The sequence below is a fragment of the Genypterus blacodes genome, unplaced genomic scaffold, assembly GCF_046128005.1.
Source record: "Genypterus blacodes isolate CSIRO-AG114 ecotype Tasmania unplaced genomic scaffold, CSIRO-AGI_Gbla_v1 ptg000038l_1, whole genome shotgun sequence".
In the NCBI taxonomy this organism is placed as follows: Eukaryota; Metazoa; Chordata; class Actinopteri; order Ophidiiformes; family Ophidiidae; genus Genypterus; species Genypterus blacodes.
The window spans coordinates 1,123,538-1,144,018 of record NW_027466851.1 but is presented as its reverse complement, the minus strand read 5'-3'; the positions used below and the strand labels follow the sequence as shown (position 1 = coordinate 1,144,018).

Sequence of the window (20,481 nt, the reverse complement as noted above, 5' to 3'; positions counted from 1 at the left end):
CCAAAGCAGCTTTACATGGATGTAAGTAAATTAACAGCATATTCTGTATGTGCTCTTTATGAAAAATTAGATGTTTGTCTCTGTGTGGGGAGACGCACGTGAGCTCCACCCCCCAGTGTGACAGTCCAGCAGGTTGCTCTCTCCATCCTGCTCCTGACACCATTCATTTGAAGTTTTCCATTAATCAATTTAATACACTCAAACATGAATGCATCACAAACTGAACACATACACTGAACTTTCTTAGAAATGATTTTGATTATTTCAAATATCGTCAAATCAAACATCTAAATCAAAGCTTTTATTCTATTTAATAAAGAATGTTGGTGTGAGTTTTGTCAGTTTAAACTTATTTCAGATAAATCTGTTCTGTATGTGCGTTTGTGGTCCAATATGTAACATCTTATCAGGATGAGTGAAGATGAGGAGCTGCAGCCCACTGCAACTCTAACAGTGGGACAAGGCCAACTGACATATAATGACTTTAGATCAGGGCTCTCTAACCCAGTCCTATAAGGACCGCTGTCCAGCAGGTTTTCTGTCCTTCCAAGACATAAATTGCTTGCATCAGGTTCCCAGGTGTGCTCTCAGGTACTTGGGGCACCAGGTGTAAGCAATTTATTTAAAGGCAGGACAGAAAACCTGCTGGACAGTGGTCCTTGTAGGACTGGGTTGGAGACCTCTGCTTTAGAGTGTCAGTGTGACACAATAAACTGGACAAAGAAAAGTAACACAGAGAAACAGCTGAAAACGATCCACTGACATCACCACAGTGTAGTGAGGTCGTCTGATGTGAACATAGTCTGTGAGCTCCTGAAGATCATGGTGAATAATTTTTCTCTTTGTTGTGTTACAGCATCTGCACTCAGGATCGTCCTGTTAGGGAAAGATGACAAGAAAAAAACAAAACTTTGGAACCTCTTCAGGAATGTTGACTCATTTTCCCTGAAACATCTGACCATCAAACAATGTGATGTCGCCCATGGACAGTGGAGAGGAGAACAAATGACAGTGGTAAAAACTCCAGACATCTTCAGTCTGTCTGTGGAATCAGTGAGACGAGAGATGAAGAACTGTGTGGATCTTTGCTCTCCAGGACCAAATGTTCTGCTGCTCTTAGTCAAACCTTCTGACTTCACAGAGGAGAAAAGAGAAACTCTGAAGTTCACCCTGAGTTTGTTTGGTGGAGATGCATTCAAACACTCAATGGTGATCTTCACCTATGAGGAAGAAACAAAGGACTCTGTGAATCAGCTGCTTAATGATTGTGGAGGAAGAGTGCACGCCATGTTTAAAGAGGATCACACATGTTTGATGACGGATATTGAGAACATTGTGCTTGACAACAAAGGAACCTTCCTCACCTTCAATGAAGGAACACAGATCATAAGACGAGAGTCTAGACTCATCAGACCAGCTTTGAACCTTGTGCTGTTTGGGAGGAGAGGAGCAGAGAAGACCTCAGTAGCTGAGGCCATTTTAGGAGAGACAGAGCGTCCTTCAGCCTCCTCACACTGTGTTAAACATCAGGCAGTGGTGCGAGGACGCCAAGTGTCCCTGGTGGAGCTTCCTGCTTTGAATGGGAAAGCTCAGGAGGAAGTGATGGAGGAATCACTCAGGTGTATCTCCCTCTGTGAGCCTGAGGGCGTCCATGCTTTCATCCTGGTCCTACCTGTGGGTCCCCTCACTGATGAAGACAAGTTAGAGTTAGAGACCATCCAGAAGACCTTCAGCTCTGCAGTCAATGATCTCACCATCATCCTGTTCACTGTGGAGTCTGATCCCACAGCTCCAGCTGTTGTTAACTTTATAGAGAGAAGCACTGACCTCCAGCAGATCCTTCAGAAATGTGGAGAACGATATGTCACGTTCAATATCGCTGATAACCAGCACGTCCCTGAACTGTTAGCTGCTGTGCAAAAGATGAGGTCTGAGGGCAAATCAAGCTGCTTTACAATGACAACATTTGCCCGTGCTCAAACAGAGAAGGTCAGACAACTGGAGAAACACAACAGTGCACTGCAAGCTGAACTGACAACAAAGACTACTACCACATGTAAGTACTTAATTTAACACAAGTGTGTTTGTGTGTGTGTGTGTGTGTAATATCCTGTCTAACCACCAAGGGTTTTCTTCATGCCTCTCTTATTTCTCTACGAGGCCTCGAAGTTTGGGTTCTGCGCGGTATCGTTATTGTTTTTCAGTGTTTTGCCTTGATGGAGGGTTGGTGATGTTCCTGTTGGGGTCACTCTTCCAGCATCAGTGTCACACCTGCGTGGGTGTCCACCCCAACCGGGACCAGTTTGCCTTTATACTCCGCATTGGCTCACATTCTAGCTTCTCATAATTATTCCTTTAGTCTGATGATGTCATGGGACTATTGTATTTTTCGATTTCTTGTCTACAGCCATAATGTCTGAATGGTGTGTAGTACTTATTTGTCCGTCGCTATCGAGAAGTCACACCAGCCCATAGCCAAGTCAGTCTCAGTCTATGTGATACCTGTGTTTTGATTAATTCATTTTTGAGTATAGAGTCATTTATTTTAGGTTTCCTGGGGACAGGAAATTACTGTTCTGTGGAAGCTTATCCCTGCCTACATGTTGCAGCCTGCTTTCACGTGCTGGATCCTGTCTGGGGCCCCACTATCTGACTTGCCTGCTATGGTGCTTTCAATGTCACCTTTGAGTTGTTAAGCATTCACACAGAGTATCTAATTCATGCTCTTTATGCTCATGATCAAACAAAGGCCCAGACAGGAAGGGTGAGTCTCTTTTAAATATCTGGGACTTAAATACGTGCTACATCCTTTTTTTCTGAGAATTCTATTGAAACTTCTGTTCTTGCTTGGATGTGTCTGCTAGGTCGTGTATGTATGTCATTGACCTATAGGCGTATCTATCCTACAGGTTGCTCGAATACATTCCATTTTCTTGGTAGTACAGTGTCATTAACAAATATCTCGTACACCCACTTAATTAATTAAAGCGTGCGTCTTCAGATTCTGCAGAACATGCTACAGTGATTCTTCTCACAGTCTCCCTGATTCTATTTACTGGATTCTCAGAGGTTGTTGTCCTCCAGTGCCTCCTTTTCATTGTCATTATGTCATTGGGAGGACCTCTGGTTGTCAGCCCCTCCACCATCTGCCTATGAAATGCCCTGTGGAGGGGCTTGTCATGGCTCTTCCTCCATCTCTTCTTCATCTTCATGCTGTTGCTTGAGATGCTGTCTTTGCAGTTCATCACTTAGACTCTCTGTTTCTTCCAGGAAGCAGAGATGTCAATGGTTTGGATCTTGTTCTTTTCATCAAGCTGACTTGTTGGACCGGCCCTTGCAGCGCTCCAGGATTTCCAAGATCTATCTTATGTGTCACAGGGTTGTGGGCTCTGTTGCAGTCATTGTGGGTTGTGCTCAAGTTGGTATGTTTGTGCATTAAGTCTTGTGTGGTGAGAGACTAACAGAGGTTTTTTTGTCTTTTAATGTTTCAGGTGATGAAGACAAACGCAGCTCAGAGTGTCTCAGGCTTGTGTTAGTGGGAAAGACTGGCAATGGAAAAAGCTCTGCAGGAAACACTATTCTAGGAAGGAAGGAGTTTAAAGAAGACTGCTCCCAAACATCAGTCACCAAACAGTGCCTGAAAGCTGAGTGCGTGGTGGACGGTCGTCGTGTCGCGGTGGTGGACACTCCTGGTCTGTTTGACACCACTTTGTCTCATGAAGATGTTAATAAGGAGTTGGTGAAGTGCATCAGTCTTCTCTCTCCTGGACCTCATGTCTTCCTGCTGGTGCTGAGGATCGGAAGATTCACACCAGAGGAGAAAGAGACTCTGAAACTCATCAACAAAGTCTTTGGGAAAAATGCTGAAAAGTTCACCATCATTCTGTTCACAGGAGGAGATTCACTGGAGCACCAGAGGCGCTCCATCGATGAATACATTGAAACAAAATGTGATGATTCCTTTAAGAACCTGCTTGCTTATTGTGGAGGAAGAAACCACGTGTTCAATAACTATGACACACTAAACCGCACACAAGCCAAAGAGCTGATCAGAAAAGCTGAGATGCTGGTGGAGGAAAATGGAGGCAGCTGCTACACCACTGAGATGTTCCAAGAGGCAGAGGAGGCCATACAGAAAGAAATGCAGAGGATCTTAAAGGAGAAAGAAGAGTTGAAGAGAGAAAAGGAGGAACTGGAAAGAAAACACAAGGGAGAAATGCAAGAAATGAAAAGAAGGATGGAAGCAGAGAGAGCAAAGATCGAACAGGAGAGAAAAGTGAGAGACAAGAAACTTGAAGAGTTGAAGGAAAACATGAACAAGGAGCGAGAGGAGAGAAAGAAAGAACAAGAAATGAGGGAAGAAGAAGACAAGCAGAAGAAAAAACAGGAAGCAATTCAACAACAGGAGTGGGAACGACAACGCGAAACTTTGGAGAGAAAAATCCAATCAGAATCAGAGTCAAAGGAAAACACTGACAGAAAGTTGGAGGAGAAGAGAGAAGAGATGAGAAAAGAACGAGAGAACTGGGAGAGAGAACGGAAAGAACAATGGAAGAAACGATATCAGGAGGACGAAAAGAGACGACAGGAGGAACAAACCAGGCTGAATAAGCAAGGAGAGTACGAGCAAGAAAAGGAAGAGTATCACCGCAAAGCAAAGGAAGAAGATCGAATCAGAAGAGAGCAAGAAGAAAATGAAAAAAAAGAACTTGAGGACAAGTACAAGAAGGAACTGGAGGAAATGAAGAGGAAACATGAAGAGGAGGCCAGAAAACTAGCTGAAGAATTCAACGAATTTAAAGAGAAAAATGAAAATGACTTTGCAACTAAGATAGAAGAACACATGGAGGAGGTGGAAAAACTGAAACAACAACATAAGGAAGAGTATAACAGCTTACAGACACTTTCTACTCACAATGAAAACACTCTGAAGCAAAAGGTGGGAGAACTGCATGAAAAACACAAGGAAGAAATGAAAAATATGACTGTGCAAGTCCTGAGCCAGAGAAAAGAAAATAAGGAAGAAATCACAAAAATGCAGGAAATGCACAAGAGAGAGGAGAAGCAATTGATGAGGAAGCTTTCAAATCAATTTGAAAAGAATCAGAAGGAAGAAATGTCTAAACTGGAGAAAAAACACAAAGAGGAAATGAACCTGCTGAGCCCAAAAAAAAGGAAAGAAAAAAAGTCAGAGCTGAGAAGCAAACATGAACAAGAAAGGACAGAGCTGAGACAGGAACTTTCACGCCAAGACAAACAAAAGGAGAAGGAAGAAGTGAAGAAACTACAAAATCAACACAAACAACAACTGAATGAATTTGAAGAGGAACTTTATTACAGAAACAATCTTGAGGAGAAGGAAAAAGTGGAGGAACTGCTCAAGAAACAAAAGCAAGAAGATAATGATTTGACTAAGGACATGAAGACTGAAGAGGGTCAGATGGAAGGAATTGATGAATTGAGGACAAAACATGAGGAAGAAATGCGTGAGATGAAAGAGAAACTTTTGTTTCCAGCGGAGAAACCATGTTGCGTTATGTGATGAAGATCTCATGATGTCAGCATGACAGCCAGCCAGCCAGAAGCAAAGACCATGAAGACCAAAACTTGGCAAGAATTTCATTTACTTCCAGTTATGCATGTATACAAAAACTTACGTTCATCATTTTTAATCAACCTTAACAAACATAAAAACAGCAACACTTTTACATCCAAAATACAAAACAAAATTGAACAAACGCTCACCACCAGGTTGGCACATTGAAATTGACGTTTCTATGGTGCAGCTATGGTCCATTCCAATGATGTTCCAATGATGTTCCAATGATGTTCCAATGATCTGTACAAGCGTCGTAATAACAGCAGTCTTCTTTTGTATGGAGGCCACAGGCACAGCTGACAGTCCAAGCACTGCAGCGCCCCCTGCTGGAAGCTTTGGAAACTTAAATGTGTTTTGATATGATTTGATATTTTCTTGTATTTTCTTGATATATTTTTCTTATTTTCTTCTGAACTTCTGCCTTTACATTTACATTTAGTTATTTTCACGCTTTTATCCAAAGTGACACACAAGTATACACGAGCAGAGATCAGGAGAGAACAAGAGGAGGAAGCTCAGAGCAAGAGGGACAACAGGGCAGATTACATTACATTACATTACGATCATTTGGCAGACGCTTTTATCCAAAGCGACTTACATTACATTATATTACCACCCTTCGCAGAGGGGGGAGCAATTGAGGGTTCGGGGCCTTGCTCAGGGGCACCTCGGCAGGGACTCGAACCGGCAACCCTACGGTTCTTCAGCAGAAGCCCTACCCACTCGACTACTGCCTCCCCGAGATCAGCAAACAAATCATTTTAAACCATCCAGCCAACGTACAGAATGACTTCATATAGAACGTTTGAATGATCTTTATCAAGGTTTCGACACAACAGAGACACAGAAGTCACAACAAAGAAGATTAACAACATTTTCAGTTACTTTTGGGATGGAGAAGGTGGATTCATGAAACATTTTGTGTTGTCAGTTTGTCTTTTCATTGCTTTTATAATAAAACACCCAAACGACCCAAACGACTCTGAGTTTTTCATAACAGACATGTTGCTAAATGTGATGTTAGAAATGTAGGAGCTGGTTTATGGTCGCTGTTCTCCAGCAGGTGGTGCTGTAACATCCATGAACGTCACAGACCTGTTGTGTGTTTATTCCTCATGTTTCCTCTCCATGTTGTTTTGTGGTGAAATGCTCAGATGGACGTTCATGGAGACACAAGGCCACCTGAGGAGGTTCATCTGCTCATTGCCTGTTTTTCAGACATTTAATGGCTTTATAAATAGTTTCCGTCACACTTTGTTGATGGTGTTACGACACTTCCTCCTCTGCATTGAATTCAATTAAACTGTTCAGAGAAACATTCTTTCACCAACATGTTGATCAGCATACTATAAACATGTGACACCATGTCCAACTGGTTTATATCTTATTGTCTTTACTTTCATTTCTCACATTCGTCTTCCATTTGTGGCGCAGCAGCAAATTCAGCAGGTGAGTGAATTAAATCTGAACTATGAACTCAAACAAATGACCAATAGATGAATGTGTTAATAACAAAGTGATTGGTTGTAAGTGTCTGCTGGTGTGTGTTTGATGATCACAGTAGCATATTGAAGAGCTGCCATATCAAAGGATTACAGCAAGGAAGAGGAGAGAAGTTATTTAACATCCAGGTAAAGTCTTCAATGTGCTTGTGTGGAGGTTTTTATATTTGGATCATCAGTAACATGTTTCATATGAAGGTTAGAGGCTCCAGAGCATTTTGATTAGATTACATTACAGCTAACTGGGAAATGAGTCGATGAAACTCAGCTTTTTAAACTTCAAAGCTCCATTGAAACTTAATTACACACTGATGGAGGAGAACAAAGAAGATATGAATATCGACGAATCAGATTGAAGATTTCTGAAGAGTGCAGGTGAATCTGCACATAGAAGCTTTAATGCATAAACAGGATCTATGTGGACAGATTACATGTCTGAGTGAAAGTTCCTCACATGTACAAGACTTCTGTAATAGAACTTTGTGTTTGTGTGTTTAGATTCATCGATGTTGTCGGCTGATGTTCCGACAGACTGACATGATGGCGGCGTCACCTGGTGAGTCCGGTCAGACCAGTGGAGCCTCTTTGATCATGTCAGTGTGTGTGTGTGTGTGTGTGTGTGTGTGTGTGTGTGTGTGTGTGTGTGAGAGAGAGAATGCGTGTGTGTGTGTGTGTGTGTGTGTGTGGTGTCACTTCGTCAGGACACAACTGACAGTCTGATCTTAACACTCTCAACAGTAAAAATGGTGCAAAGCTGTTGACCACCACTTGATGGAGACAAAGCCTTGGATTTCAGTGCTTAAAGGCTTCATAAGATGGCGATGTGCTTTGGCGGCCATGTTGGCTCTACTCTGTTTCTGTCACTTATATGCTGAGAACTCACAGAGCACATGGCGGGCCGTCAGGGCCAGCAAGGCCTTCTCTGCTGGCCTAAACATCATCAGAATATACATTTCATTTTGATTTTTTTCCCCCCCAAAATAATGTTTTAAATTATTCCTCGTAGTCTATTCTCTTCACTTCATAGCTTCCGTCTTGGTTGCGCTGCTTCCAGCCTCAGAAGGAGAGTCAGAGGGGGCTGGGCTTTATGTTAGAGCTTTTATCCAATCATATTTCAGCCTTAATGTGTTGCCAGGGTCCATGAAATCTGCCCTCAAGCCTTCAGAATCAACATTGCGGGCGCCTGTAAGCTTAAAGTGAACACAAACGAAACTGTGGTGTAAACCAATCAGATTTCGAGTTGGCTACTACGGGCCTTCTAGCAGGCGTAGGATAACGTCAGCACATGGACTTCTTTTGATTTGATACGCACTATTGAGAGACAGAGCTATGCAGAGCTAACACACTGAACTTGACAAGCTAATTTGTGTAGATTTCTACAAGGACAAGCTTTTTCTTTTCAAAGAAAAATGGACATTTGTGAAGGCCTAGGTATGAAATGCACGGTCCGCCACTACAGAGCACAAACCCTAAATCACAATGTAATATTTCATGTACTTCAAAATGCGCAATATATGCAAAATATAGTTATTAGATTGAATAAGATTCAACTTTATTGTCATTGTATGTCACAGCTATAAGCATCGAAATGCAGAAAGCATCCAACCAGAAGTACATAAGTGATAATTAAATACTATGTTACATTGATTAAGTATATGATAGAGAGGGTATTTACAGTAAGAGCAGTATATACAGAAGTGCAAAGGCAGGGAAGTGATGTATAAAATGAGAATAATACAGTATATACAGAAGAATGGTTTTTACATTATGGCAACCGGCTCACCTTCACAGGTCCTGGGCCCTGCTCCACTTGGAAGCCATTGGCCTCTTCTCTCCCTTCACACTGGGTGTTTGTGTGGCTCTGCAGCTCCTCCACCGCAGTGCTTCTTCTTATCCTGTTGCGTTTTTAGCTGTTGGCATCAACACCAACAATCACAGCAAAGTTTAAATATGATTTAATGCTGTTAATGAAAGAATTTCTGAATCTTGACAGTATTACCTATACCATATTACCAAGCCTTGAACACCACTGAAGTCCTGCCACCTGACCTTAAGTGAAACTGCGCTGAATCACAGCTGATGTCTGATAAAGTCTCAATATCTAAATATACATCTTTAATGATGGCTTTAAGGCTTTAAGATTGAAAGAAGTAATGAAGCCACCAAGTTGCTAAAAGTAGTGTCATGTTCAACATTCTTCTTCAGGCCAGCAAGAGGGACTTGAAGTAGAGAGAGGCCACATGCTGTTTATTAAGCAATAGAGGTTAAAGTTGCGATGCAGAGTATTTGACTCAGCTGAGATCTCATGCTGCTTCAACGGTCCACAGACTGCAAGCAATTGACTGTCTACATTTACACAACATGGGCCCCTTGAATTTCCATATAATACATACTGTTCAATGTATGTGTGTCTTCTTCGTGTTGGTTTCTGGTTGGTGCACAGGCGCAGTGGCGCCATTAGGGGGGGGCAGTGGCTGGAGCAGCAGCATTTGGTCAAATCAATATCTCTCTGTTTTCTCTTCAGTGTCTGAGCTGAGGGTTGTTCTGCTGGGCAACAACTGGACTGCAAGAGGAGACGTGGGAAACCTCATACTGGATCAGACAAAGTTTGACTCTGAGAAAGCAGCAGATCGCTGTCAGAGAGTCAACGGACGCTTTAAAGACAAAGACGTCGTGGTCATCAACACTCCAGATCTGCTGTGTCCTCACATCTCCAAACACACACTGACCCAACATGTAAACGTCTGTGTGAGATTCTGTGATCCTGGACCTCATGTGTTCCTGCTGGTACTGCAGCCTGAAGACTTCACTGAGGAACACAAAGTGAGGCTGTACAGAGTCCTGGAGACCTTCAGCGAGCGATCATTTCTTCATTCGCTGATAGTGATGGCACCACCAAGAGAGAAGAACTACACCCCACATCCACCAATGAAAGAGCTGATCAAAGAATTTAGCTACAGATACCTGAAGCTGGAGGACCTCGAGCGTCCAGAGCTGTTAACACGTTTGGGCCAAATTGTGAAAGAAAACCATGGAGAACATGTGAGCTGTGAGATGTTGAAGGACACATCACCTGCTCCACCCAGCAATTATCAAAACCTGACACAATTACAAACAAGCTCTAGGCATTTTGATGCCATCAAAGCAAATTCTGATTCAGTGAAGAAAGATTTCAACACAAGAATCACCATGTTTGAAAATGCATCAGCTGCATCATGTGATCTTCCAGGCCGGGGACGGCAGAGAGCAGCCAGTGGTGTTTTATATGAAGGTAAAGCTTCTGGTGAGTGAAAGACACAATCTACAGGTTTTTACTGTTACAGTTACAGCTCTTGGATTGAACATAGAACACTGTGGAGAGATGATCGACTGACTGTTTAATTGAACAATCTCCAATTATGACCTATCATGAGTAACTAAAGCACAAATGCTCATCACATACCGTATGTATTGTATGGGGCCGATTAGAGTTGAGATATGCACACAAGTGGGATTTAAAAATTCAGACTTCAAGCTAATGGGAGGTGGGAAGCTCCTCTCAGGTGAGTGACGTGAAGGGGGTGGAGTTTCCCCTAAAATAGGCCTGTCTTCAGCCATCTGAGAGCCAGGCTTAGGACTTGAGTGGTTTTTCCTTGGCCCTGGTCCTCTGCAGACAGAGCAGGAAACACTTTGTATGGCCGGACACCCACAGCTCACACACAACAACATGGACACTCTAAAATAGCACCAAGGAGGGCAGTTTACACACACCTGTAATATACATATGTTATATTATTAAAAACTAGTAAATGATTAGAAATGTTAAACAGTCACACTTAAGTCACCAACTCTGAATCGGATCCTATGTGAAGAAAGTGTTGTATAATTTGTGGTTTCATCTTTTACAGCATTCACACCCAATCCACCAGTGGAAAGTACCATCAACCAGTGTAAGTAAAGAAATAAGTGTGAGAGAAGAGAGAGATGGAAACAAACCCTGATGAGATAATCAGGCAGTGAAATGTGTGCAGCAGAAATATGGAAAATTGGTCGTAAACCTGAAAAAGAACAGGCATATTTACATTGAGTCATTTATTAGAGGCGTACATATGAGGTTTGGATACAACACAAGCAAATATCTAGACTGGAGGGAACAACAAGAGTAAGAGCCAAGAAACTGAGAACCAGATTAACAACAGGATATGTGTGCCAAGAGGCGGGGCCTGGAGGAGGTATCGATAGAGATATGTATAATTAGTTTTTAATATCCAGTGGAAAGATGCGAAGGCTTCTGTGAAATGAGTCTAACAGGGGAAATGGCAGCAGTGTAGTTCCCTGATGAGCAGCTCAGTACAGAGAGATAAGAGTTTATTATCCTGATAGAAGTCTGTAATTGAAGGAGTGTTGTCTTCTTTTGTAAATACATATCCAATCATGCACACTCATAAGTGATTTTTGATAAAGAATAGTGACATAAAATAATTTGTGAAAATAACTTTCTGATCCAAAGGCACAATAAACAACCACACCAGGTCCATCTCTTTGGTACAGAGACAAATGTTTGTCAATAATAATCAATATCCATTCATTATGTATGTATTTATCTTCTTCATATTTCCCAGTACCTGCACTCAGGATCGTCCTGCTGGGGAAAAGTGACGACAAAAAGATAAAACTTTGTAACTTCATCATCGGGAATGTTGGCTCTTACTCCCAAAAACCTCTGCCCATCAAACAATGTGGAGCCGCCTTTGGAGAGTGGAGAGGAGAACAAATGACAGTCGTGAAAACTCCAGACATCTTCAGTCTGTCTGTGGAATCAGTGAGAGGAGTGATGAAGAACTGTGTGGGTCTTTGCTCTCCAGGACCAAATGTGCTGCTGCTCTTAGTCAAACCTTCTGACTTCACAAAGCAGACCAAAGAAAAGCTGAAGTTCATGCTGAGTTTGTTTGGTGGAGATGCATTCAAACACTCAATGGTGATCATCACCCATGAGGAAGAAACAAACGTCTCTGTGAATCAGCTCTTCACGGAATGTGGAGGAAGGCGGTACAACATGTGTGAGAATGATCTCAGATTGTTGATGAAGCAGATTGAGAACATTGTGCTTGACAACAAAGGAACCTCCCTCACCTTCACTAAAGGAACACAGATCATTAGACGAGAGTCTAGACTCATCAAACCAGCTTTGAACCTTGTGCTGTTTGGGAGGAGAGGAGCAGAGAAGACCTCAGTAGCTGAGGCCATTTTAGGAGAGACAGAGCGTCCTTCAGCGTCCTCACACTGTGTTAAACATCAGGCAGTGGTGCGAGGACGTCGTGTGTCCCTGGTGGAGCTTCCTGCTTTGCATGAGAAAGCTCAGGAGCAAGTGATGGAGGAATCTCTCAGGTGTATCTCCCTCTGTGAGCCTGAGGGCGTCCATGCTTTCATCCTGGTCCTACCTGTGGGTCCGCTGACTGATGAAGACAAGTCAGAGTTAGAGACCATCCAGAAGACCTTCAGTCCTGCAGTCAATGATCTCACCATCATCCTGTTCTCTGTGGATTCTGATCCCACAGCTCCAGCTGTTGTTAACTTCGTGGAGAGAAGCAAGGACCTCCAGCAGCTTCGTCACAGATGTGGAGGACCACATGTTGTCTTCAAAGATAAACAGCATGTCCCTGAACTGTTGGCTGCTGTGGAAAAGATGAGCGTTCTCAAAGGAAGATCCTGCTGCAGCACAAACGAAAGATCTACCTACAGAGAGCGACACGCCAGGCCACAGACTGAACTCCAAAAGAGCAGCTGTAAGTACATCACTGGGCTGATATGCACGCTGATATCATGTGACTCCATGAGGGAATTCATGAGAAGAAGGAATGAAAGCTTGAAGTTATCCAGAGAGGGTGAATTTTGTTAACAAATGGGTCACCAATTATGTTTAGCCAATGACAGGTCCATAAAATAAAAAAATAAAATTCTGGGATGTATTTTGACATATAGTCTGTATAGATCATCTGGGACACATCATCACTGATTTTTGCTTCCATGTGATGAATGTTGCATTTTTTTAATAATTTCATTGAATGCAAAAGGTTTATCTACATGATGAGCAAATATAAAATACTGTGGAGGTGAACTTCCTACTGGACACATGGTGTCAAATGGAGGATGTGGATATGATCCTATGTCATGTATTACCTTCTGTCATGTATGACACATGACAGACCAGAGCGTGCTGGTGAGGGGGTCGCTCCATATTCCCACGAATTCTGTGTTAAATGACATGTTACACACACACACACACACACACACACACACACACACACACACACACACACTTACACTGCTGAGCTACAAGTAACTTGTTGTCTTTTAATGTTTCAGGTGATGAAGACAAACGCAGCTCAGAGTGTCTCAGGATTGTGTTAGTGGGAAAGACTGGCAATGGAAAAAGCTCTGCAGGAAACACTATTCTAGGAAGGAAGGTGTTTGAAGGTAAATCAAGTCAGACATCAGTCACCAAACACTGCCTGAAAGCTCAGTGTGTGGTGGACGGTCGTCGTGTCGCGGTGGTGGACACTCCTGGTCTGTTTGACACCACTTTGTCCCATGAAGATGTAGATAAGGAGTTGGTAGAGTGCATCAGTCTTCTGTCTCCTGGACCTCATGTCTTCCTGCTGGTGCTGACGATCGGAAGATTCACACCAGAGGAGAAAGAGACTCTGAAACTCATCAACAACGTCTTTGGAAAGAAAGCTGAAAAGTTCACCATCATTCTGTTCACAAGAGGAGATTCACTGGAGCACGAGGAGCTCTCTATGGAAGAATACATTAAAACAACATGTGATGATTCCTTTAAGAACCTGCTTGCTGATTGTGGAGGAAGATACCACGTGTTCAATAACTATAACAAACAAAACCCCACACAAGTCAAAGAGCTGATCAGAAAAGCTGAGACGCTGGTGGAGGAAAATGGAGGCAGCTGCTACACCACTGAGCTCTTCCAAGAGGCAGAGGAGGCCATACGGAAAGAAATGCAGAGGATCTTAAAGGAGGAAGAAAAGAAGAAGAAGAGGGAAAAGGAGGAGCTGGAAAGAAAACACAAAGAAGAAATGCAAGAACTGGAAAGAAGGATGGAAGAAGAGAGAGCAAAGATCGAACAGGAGAGAAAACTGAGAGACAAGAAACTTGAAGAGCTGAAGGAAAACATGAAAAAGGAGCGAGAGGAGAGAGAGAGAGAACAGAAAAGGAGGGAAGAAGAAAACTTGAAGAGGAAAGAACAGGAAGAATATGAAAGACAAAAATGGGAACTAGAACGTGAAGCTTTGGAGAAAAAAATTACGTCATGTATATGGTCCAAAGGAAATACTGACAGAACGCCGAAGCAAAGCAGAGAAACTATGAGAAAACAAAGAGAGGACCGGGAGAGAGAACAAAGAGAAGAATGGAGAAAACGAGACCAGGAGGAGCAGAAGAGACGAGAGGAGGAACAGAGAAGATACAAAGAGCAAAAAGAAGAATACAAGAAAGAAAAGACAGAGTATGAAAGGAAAAGAAAAGAAGAGGATGAGAGGAGAGAACAAGATATTAAACAGCGAAAAGAATTACAGAAAGAATATGGTGAAATACTGGAAATTATGAAGAATCAAATTGAAGAGGAGGCCAGAAAACGAGCGGAAGACGCCAACGAGTTCAAACAGAATCACCAAGAGCAAGAACAAGAACAAGTCAAGGATTTGAAAGCCAAAAAAGAAAAAGACTGTGTCCTCCTGTGAGGACTACAGGCACTATGTGCTCCTGTGAGGACTACAGGCACTGTGCAGCCAAACTGAGCTGTTCATAGTTTCTAACTAATCAAGCAGTAATCTAGTAACAACAATCAAAGTTCAAAGACTCTCCTGGATTCACTAATCCAACTGTGTTATGCTATAATGAGGCTAAGACCTTATCACTTCTATGTGCTTCTTCTTCTACTGTTTGTCCTTGTATATCTCAAAGAGGACCTGGTTCTGGGTTTATCACATTTGTTTTTACTGTTATAAAACATAAATGATCACAATAAGTTGGGGGAAAAACCTGAGATGATTAAGGAGACGTCCGGGATCATTACCCAGCCTGCCCACTGAGTGAAGGGAGATAGTTACTGTCCTTACTGGACAAAAGAGGCATGGACCATGTAAGATGCAAAATGACTTTTACTCAAGTACATTTGAAAGGCAAATATCGTACTTTTTACCCCGCTTCATTTCTATCCATAACCATGAGTACTCGTTACTTTTTCTAATAAAAAATAAAAAAGCGGGGAACCCCTGTGGATTCAGTATTTTGTTGTTTCCTTCTCAAACGTGATTGGATTGTCCAGGTGCCACTGACAGGGACAGCCTATCAGCAATCCGGAGAATGTCAGAAAAAATGACGGGGACTTTTACCTTCTGTAAAACGGTTCGGAAAAACGACCTCAGATAATACTATTCCCGAGCGAATACGACCCTGTAAAAAAGTATGTATGTAGTCCGTCATGTCCTGTTTAAACGTAGTTTTCACTGTTTCTCGTGCATGGAGTCACTTAAAGAAGCCCTCGGTATCGTTGGCAGTCGAAATATAATACCCTTGGGCAAAACCGAAGTGTTCTGGACATACGAACACAAGAAAGTCAAACTTATCAGAGGCTGAGACTTTACTACCACTGTTGATGGGTAACATTTATCTTCATTAATTATCATCAACTTGTCACACATAGGCTTAGGAATAATGTGTGTGTGTGTGTGTGTGTGTGTGTGTGTGTGTGTGTGTGTGTGTGTGTGTGTGTGTGTGCGTGTGTGTGTGTGCGTGTGCGTGTGCGTGCATTTTCTTTTTTCTTCTTGCATATAAACCCATTCATTCAAGCACGATTTAATCTTTATAATTTGTTACATTCTTCAAGGTATTAACATTAAAGATTCCATAAAAACTCCATCCAGGAGGTTTCTATAGGTAAAGGTAAGCACTGTGGCAGTAATAATACAATATTTAGATAATATACTCTTGGTACTTGAGTACTTTTAAAAACAAGTACTTCAGTACTTTTACTTGTACTTGAGTAAAATTTAACAAGCGGTATCTGTACTTTTACTTAAGTAATGAAGCTGTGTACACCGTCCGCCTCTGGATGTTAGAAATGCAGGAGCTGGTTTATGGTCGCTGTTCTCCAGCAGGTGGCGCTGTAACATCCATGAGCGTCACAGAGCTGGTGTGTGTTTATTCCTCATGTTTCCTCTCCATGTTGTTTTGTAGTGAAATGCTCAGATGGATGTTCATGGAGACACGAGGCCACCTGAGGAGGTTCATCTGCTCATTGCCTGTTTTTCACATTTAATGGTTTTATAAATAGTTTCTGTCACACTTTGTTGATGGTGTTACGACACTTCCTCCTCTGCATTGAATCCAATTAAACTGTTCAGAGAAGCATTCTTTCAACTACATGTTGATCAGCATTCTGTAATCATGTGACACCATGTTCAACTGGTTTTTATCTTATTGTCTTTACTTTCATTTCTCACCTTCATCTTCCATTTGTGGCGCAGCAGCAAATACAGCAGGTGAGTGAATTAAATCTGAACTATGAACTCAAACAAATGACCAATACATGAATGTGTTAATAACAAATTGATCAGCGATTGAATGTGAGTGTCTGCTGGTGTGTGTTTGATGATCACAGTAGCATATTGAAGAGCTGCCATATCAAAGGATTACAGCAAGGAAGAGGAGAGAAGTTATTTAACATCCAGGTAAAGTCTTCAATGTGCTGGTTTGGAGGTTTTTATATTTGGATCATCAGTAACATGTTTCATATGAAGGTTAGAGGCTCCAGAGCATTTTGAGTAGATTACATTACAGCTAACTGGGAAATGAGTCGATGAAACTCAGCTTTTTAAACTTCAAAGCTCCATGGAAACTTAATTACACACTGATGGAGGAGAACAAAGAAGATATGAATATAGATGAAATAGATTGAAGATTTCTGAAGAGTGCAGGTGAATCAGCACATAGAAGCTTTAATGCATAAACAGGATCTATGTGGACAGATTACATGTCTGAGTGAAAGTTCCTCACATGTACAAGACTTCTGGAATAGAACTTTGTGTTTGTGTGTTTAGATTCATAGATGTTGTCGGCTGATTTTCCAACAGACTGACATGATGGCAGAGTCACCTGGTGAGTCCGGTCAGACCAGTGGAGCTTCTTTGATCATGCCTGTGTGTGTGTGTGTGTGTGTGTGTGTGTGTGTGTGTGTGTGTGTGTGTGTGTGTGTGTGTGTGAGTGAGAGAGTGAGAGAGTGAGTGAGTGAGTGAGTGAGTGAGTGTGTGTGTGTGTGTGTGTGTGTGTGTGTGTGTGTGTGTGTGTGTGTGTGTGAGTGAGTGAGTGAGTGAGTCAGTGTGTGTGTGTGTGTGTGTGTGTGTGTGTGTGTGTGTGTGTGTGTGTGGTGTCACTGTGTCAGTTGTCTGATCTTAACACACTTAACAGTAAAAATGGTGCAAAGCTGTTGGTCACCACTTGATGGAGACAAAGCCTTGGAGTTCAGTGCTTAAAGGCTTCATAAGATGGCGATGTGCTGTGGCGGCCATGTTGCCTCTACTCTTTTTCTATCACTTATATGCTGAGAACTCACAGAGCACGTGGCGGGCCGTCAGGGCCAGCAAGGCCTTCTCTGCTGGCCTAAACATCATCAGAACATACATTTAATATAGATTTTTTTTTCCCCCAAAATTATGTTTTAAATTATTCCCCGTAGTCTATTCTCTTCACTTCATAGCTTCCGTCTTGGTTGCGCTGCTTCCAGCCTCAGAACGAGAGTCAGAGGGGGCTGGGCTTTATGTTAGAGCTTTTATCCAATCATATTTCAGCCTTAATGTGTTGCCAGGGTCCATGAAATCTGCCCTCAAGCCTTCAGAATCAACATTGCGGGCGCCTGTAAGCTTAAAGTGAACGCAAACGAAACTGTGGTGTTAACCAATCAGATTTCGAGTTGGCTACTACGGGCCTTCTAGCAGGCGTAGGATAACGTCAGCACATGGACTTCTTTTGATTTGATACGCACTATTGAGAGACAGAGCTATGCAGAGCTAACAAACTTTGACAAGCTAATTTGTGTAGATTTCTACAAGGACAAGCTTTTTCTTTTCAAAGAAAAATGGACATTTGTGAAGGCCTAGGTATGAAATGCACGGTCCGCCACTACAGAGCACAAACTCTAAATCACAATGTAATATCTCATGTACTTCAAAATGCGCAATATATGCAAAATATGGTTATTAGATTAAATAAGATTCAACTTTATTGTCATTGTATGTCACAGCTATAAGCATCGAAATGCAGATAGCATCCAACCAGAAGTACATAAGTGATAATTAAATACTATGTTACATTGATTAAGTATATGATAGAGAGGGTATTTACAGTTAGAGTAGTATATACAGAAGAATGTTTTTTACATTATGGCAACCGGCTCACCTTCACAGGTCCTGGGCCCTGCTCCACTTGGAAGCCACTGGCCTCTTCTCTCCCTTCACACTGGGTGTTTGTGTGGTTCTGCAGTGCTTCTTCTTCTCCTGTTGCGTTTTTAGCTGTTGGCATCAACACCAACAATCACAGCAAAGTTTAAATATGATTTAATGCTGTGAATGAAAGAATTTCTGAATCTTGACAGTATTACCTAATGTGCAAGCCTTGAACACCACTGAAGTCCTGCGACCTGACCTTAAGTGAAACTGCGCTGAATCACAGCTGATGTCTGATAAAGTCTCAATATCTAAATATACATCTTTAATGATGGCTTTAAGGCTTTAAGATTGAAAGAAGTAATGAAGCCACCAAGTTGCTTAAAGTAGTGTCATGTTCAACATTCTTCTTCAGGCCAGCAAGAGGGACTTGAAGTAGAGAGAGGCCACACTTATGCTGTTTATTAAGCAATAGAGGTTAAAGTTGCGATGCAGAGTATTTGACTCAGCTGAGATCTCATGCTGCTTCAATGGTCCACAGACTGCACGCAGTTAACTGTCTACATTTACACAACATGGGCCCCTTGAATTTCCATATAATACATACTGTTCAATGTATGTGTGTCTTCTTCGTGTTGGTTTCTGGTTGGTGCACAGGCGCAGTGGCGCCATTAGGGGGGGGGGCAGTGGCTGGAGCAGCAGCATTTGGTCAAATCAATATCTCTCTGTTTTCTCTTCAGTGTCTGAGCTGAGGGTTGTTCTGCTGGGCAACAACTGGACTGCAAGAGGAGACGTGGGAAACCTCATACTGGATCAGACAAAGTTTGACTCTGCGAAAGCAGCAGATCGCTGTCAGAGAGTTAACGGACGCTTTAAAGAAAAAGACGTTGTGGTCATCAACACTCCAGATCTGCTGTGTCCTCATATCTCCAAACACACACTGACCCAACATGTAAACGTCTGTGTGAGATTCTGTGATCCTGGACCTCATGTGTTCCTGCTGGTACTGCAGCCTGAAGACTTCACTGAGGAACACAAAGTGAGGCTGTACAGAGTCCTGGAGACCTTCAGCGAGCGATCGTTTCTTCATTCGCTGATAGTGATGGCACCACCAAGAGAGAAGAACTACACCCCACATCCACCAATGAAAGAGCTGATCAAAGAATGTAGCTACAGATACCTGAAGCTGGAGAACCTCGAGCGTCCAGAGCTGTTAACACGTTTGGGCCAAATTGTGAAAGAAAACCATGGAGAACATGTGAGCTGTGAGATGTTGAAGGACACATCACCTGCTCCACCCAGCAATTATCAAAACCTGACACAATTACAAACAAGCTCTAGGCATTTTGATGCCATCAAAGCAAATTCTGATTCAGTGAAGAAAGATTTCAACACAAGAATCACCATGTTTGAAAATGCATCAGCTGCATCATGTGATCTTCCAGGCCGGGGACGGCAGAGAGCAGCCAGTGGTGTTTTATATGAAGGTAAAGCTTCTGGTGAGTGAAAGACACAATCTACAGGTTTTTACTGTTACAGTTACAGCTCTTGGATTGAACATAGAACACTGTGGAGAGATGATCGACTGACTGTTTAATTGAACAATCTCCAATTATGACCTATCATGAGTAACTAAAGCACAAATGCTCATCACATACCGTATGTATTGTATGGGGCCGATTAGAGTTGAGATATGCACACAAGTGGGATTTAAAAATTCAGACTTCAAGCTAATGGGAGGTGGGAAGCTCCTCTCAGGTGAGTGACGTGAAGGGGGTGGAGTTTCCCCTAAAATAGGCCTGTCTTCAGCCATCTGAGAGCCAGGCTTAGGACTTGAGTGGTTTTTCCTTGGCCCTGGTCCTCTGCAGACAGAGCAGGAAACACTTTGTATGGCCGGACACCCACAGCTCACACACAACAACATGGACACTCTAAAATAGCA

At 42.4% G+C, this 20,481-nt stretch overlaps 1 protein-coding gene across 1 annotated transcript in view; it reads left to right on the top strand.

The window, feature by feature from the left end:
• Positions 1-20,481, top strand: part of LOC142996557 (uncharacterized) — a 69,449-nt gene that overhangs the window by 44,761 nt on the left and 4,207 nt on the right. The window contains exons 8-15 of the mRNA XM_076147509.1: positions 9,626-10,384; positions 10,989-11,030; positions 11,703-12,866; positions 13,447-14,833; positions 16,554-16,640; positions 16,760-16,829; positions 17,199-17,256; positions 19,280-20,038. Of these exons, the coding sequence (XP_076003624.1) occupies positions 9,626-10,384; positions 10,989-11,030; positions 11,703-12,866; positions 13,447-14,833; positions 16,554-16,640; positions 16,760-16,829; positions 17,199-17,256; positions 19,280-20,038 (4,326 nt within the window). The remainder of the gene's footprint in view (positions 1-9,625; positions 10,385-10,988; positions 11,031-11,702; positions 12,867-13,446; positions 14,834-16,553; positions 16,641-16,759; positions 16,830-17,198; positions 17,257-19,279; positions 20,039-20,481) is intronic.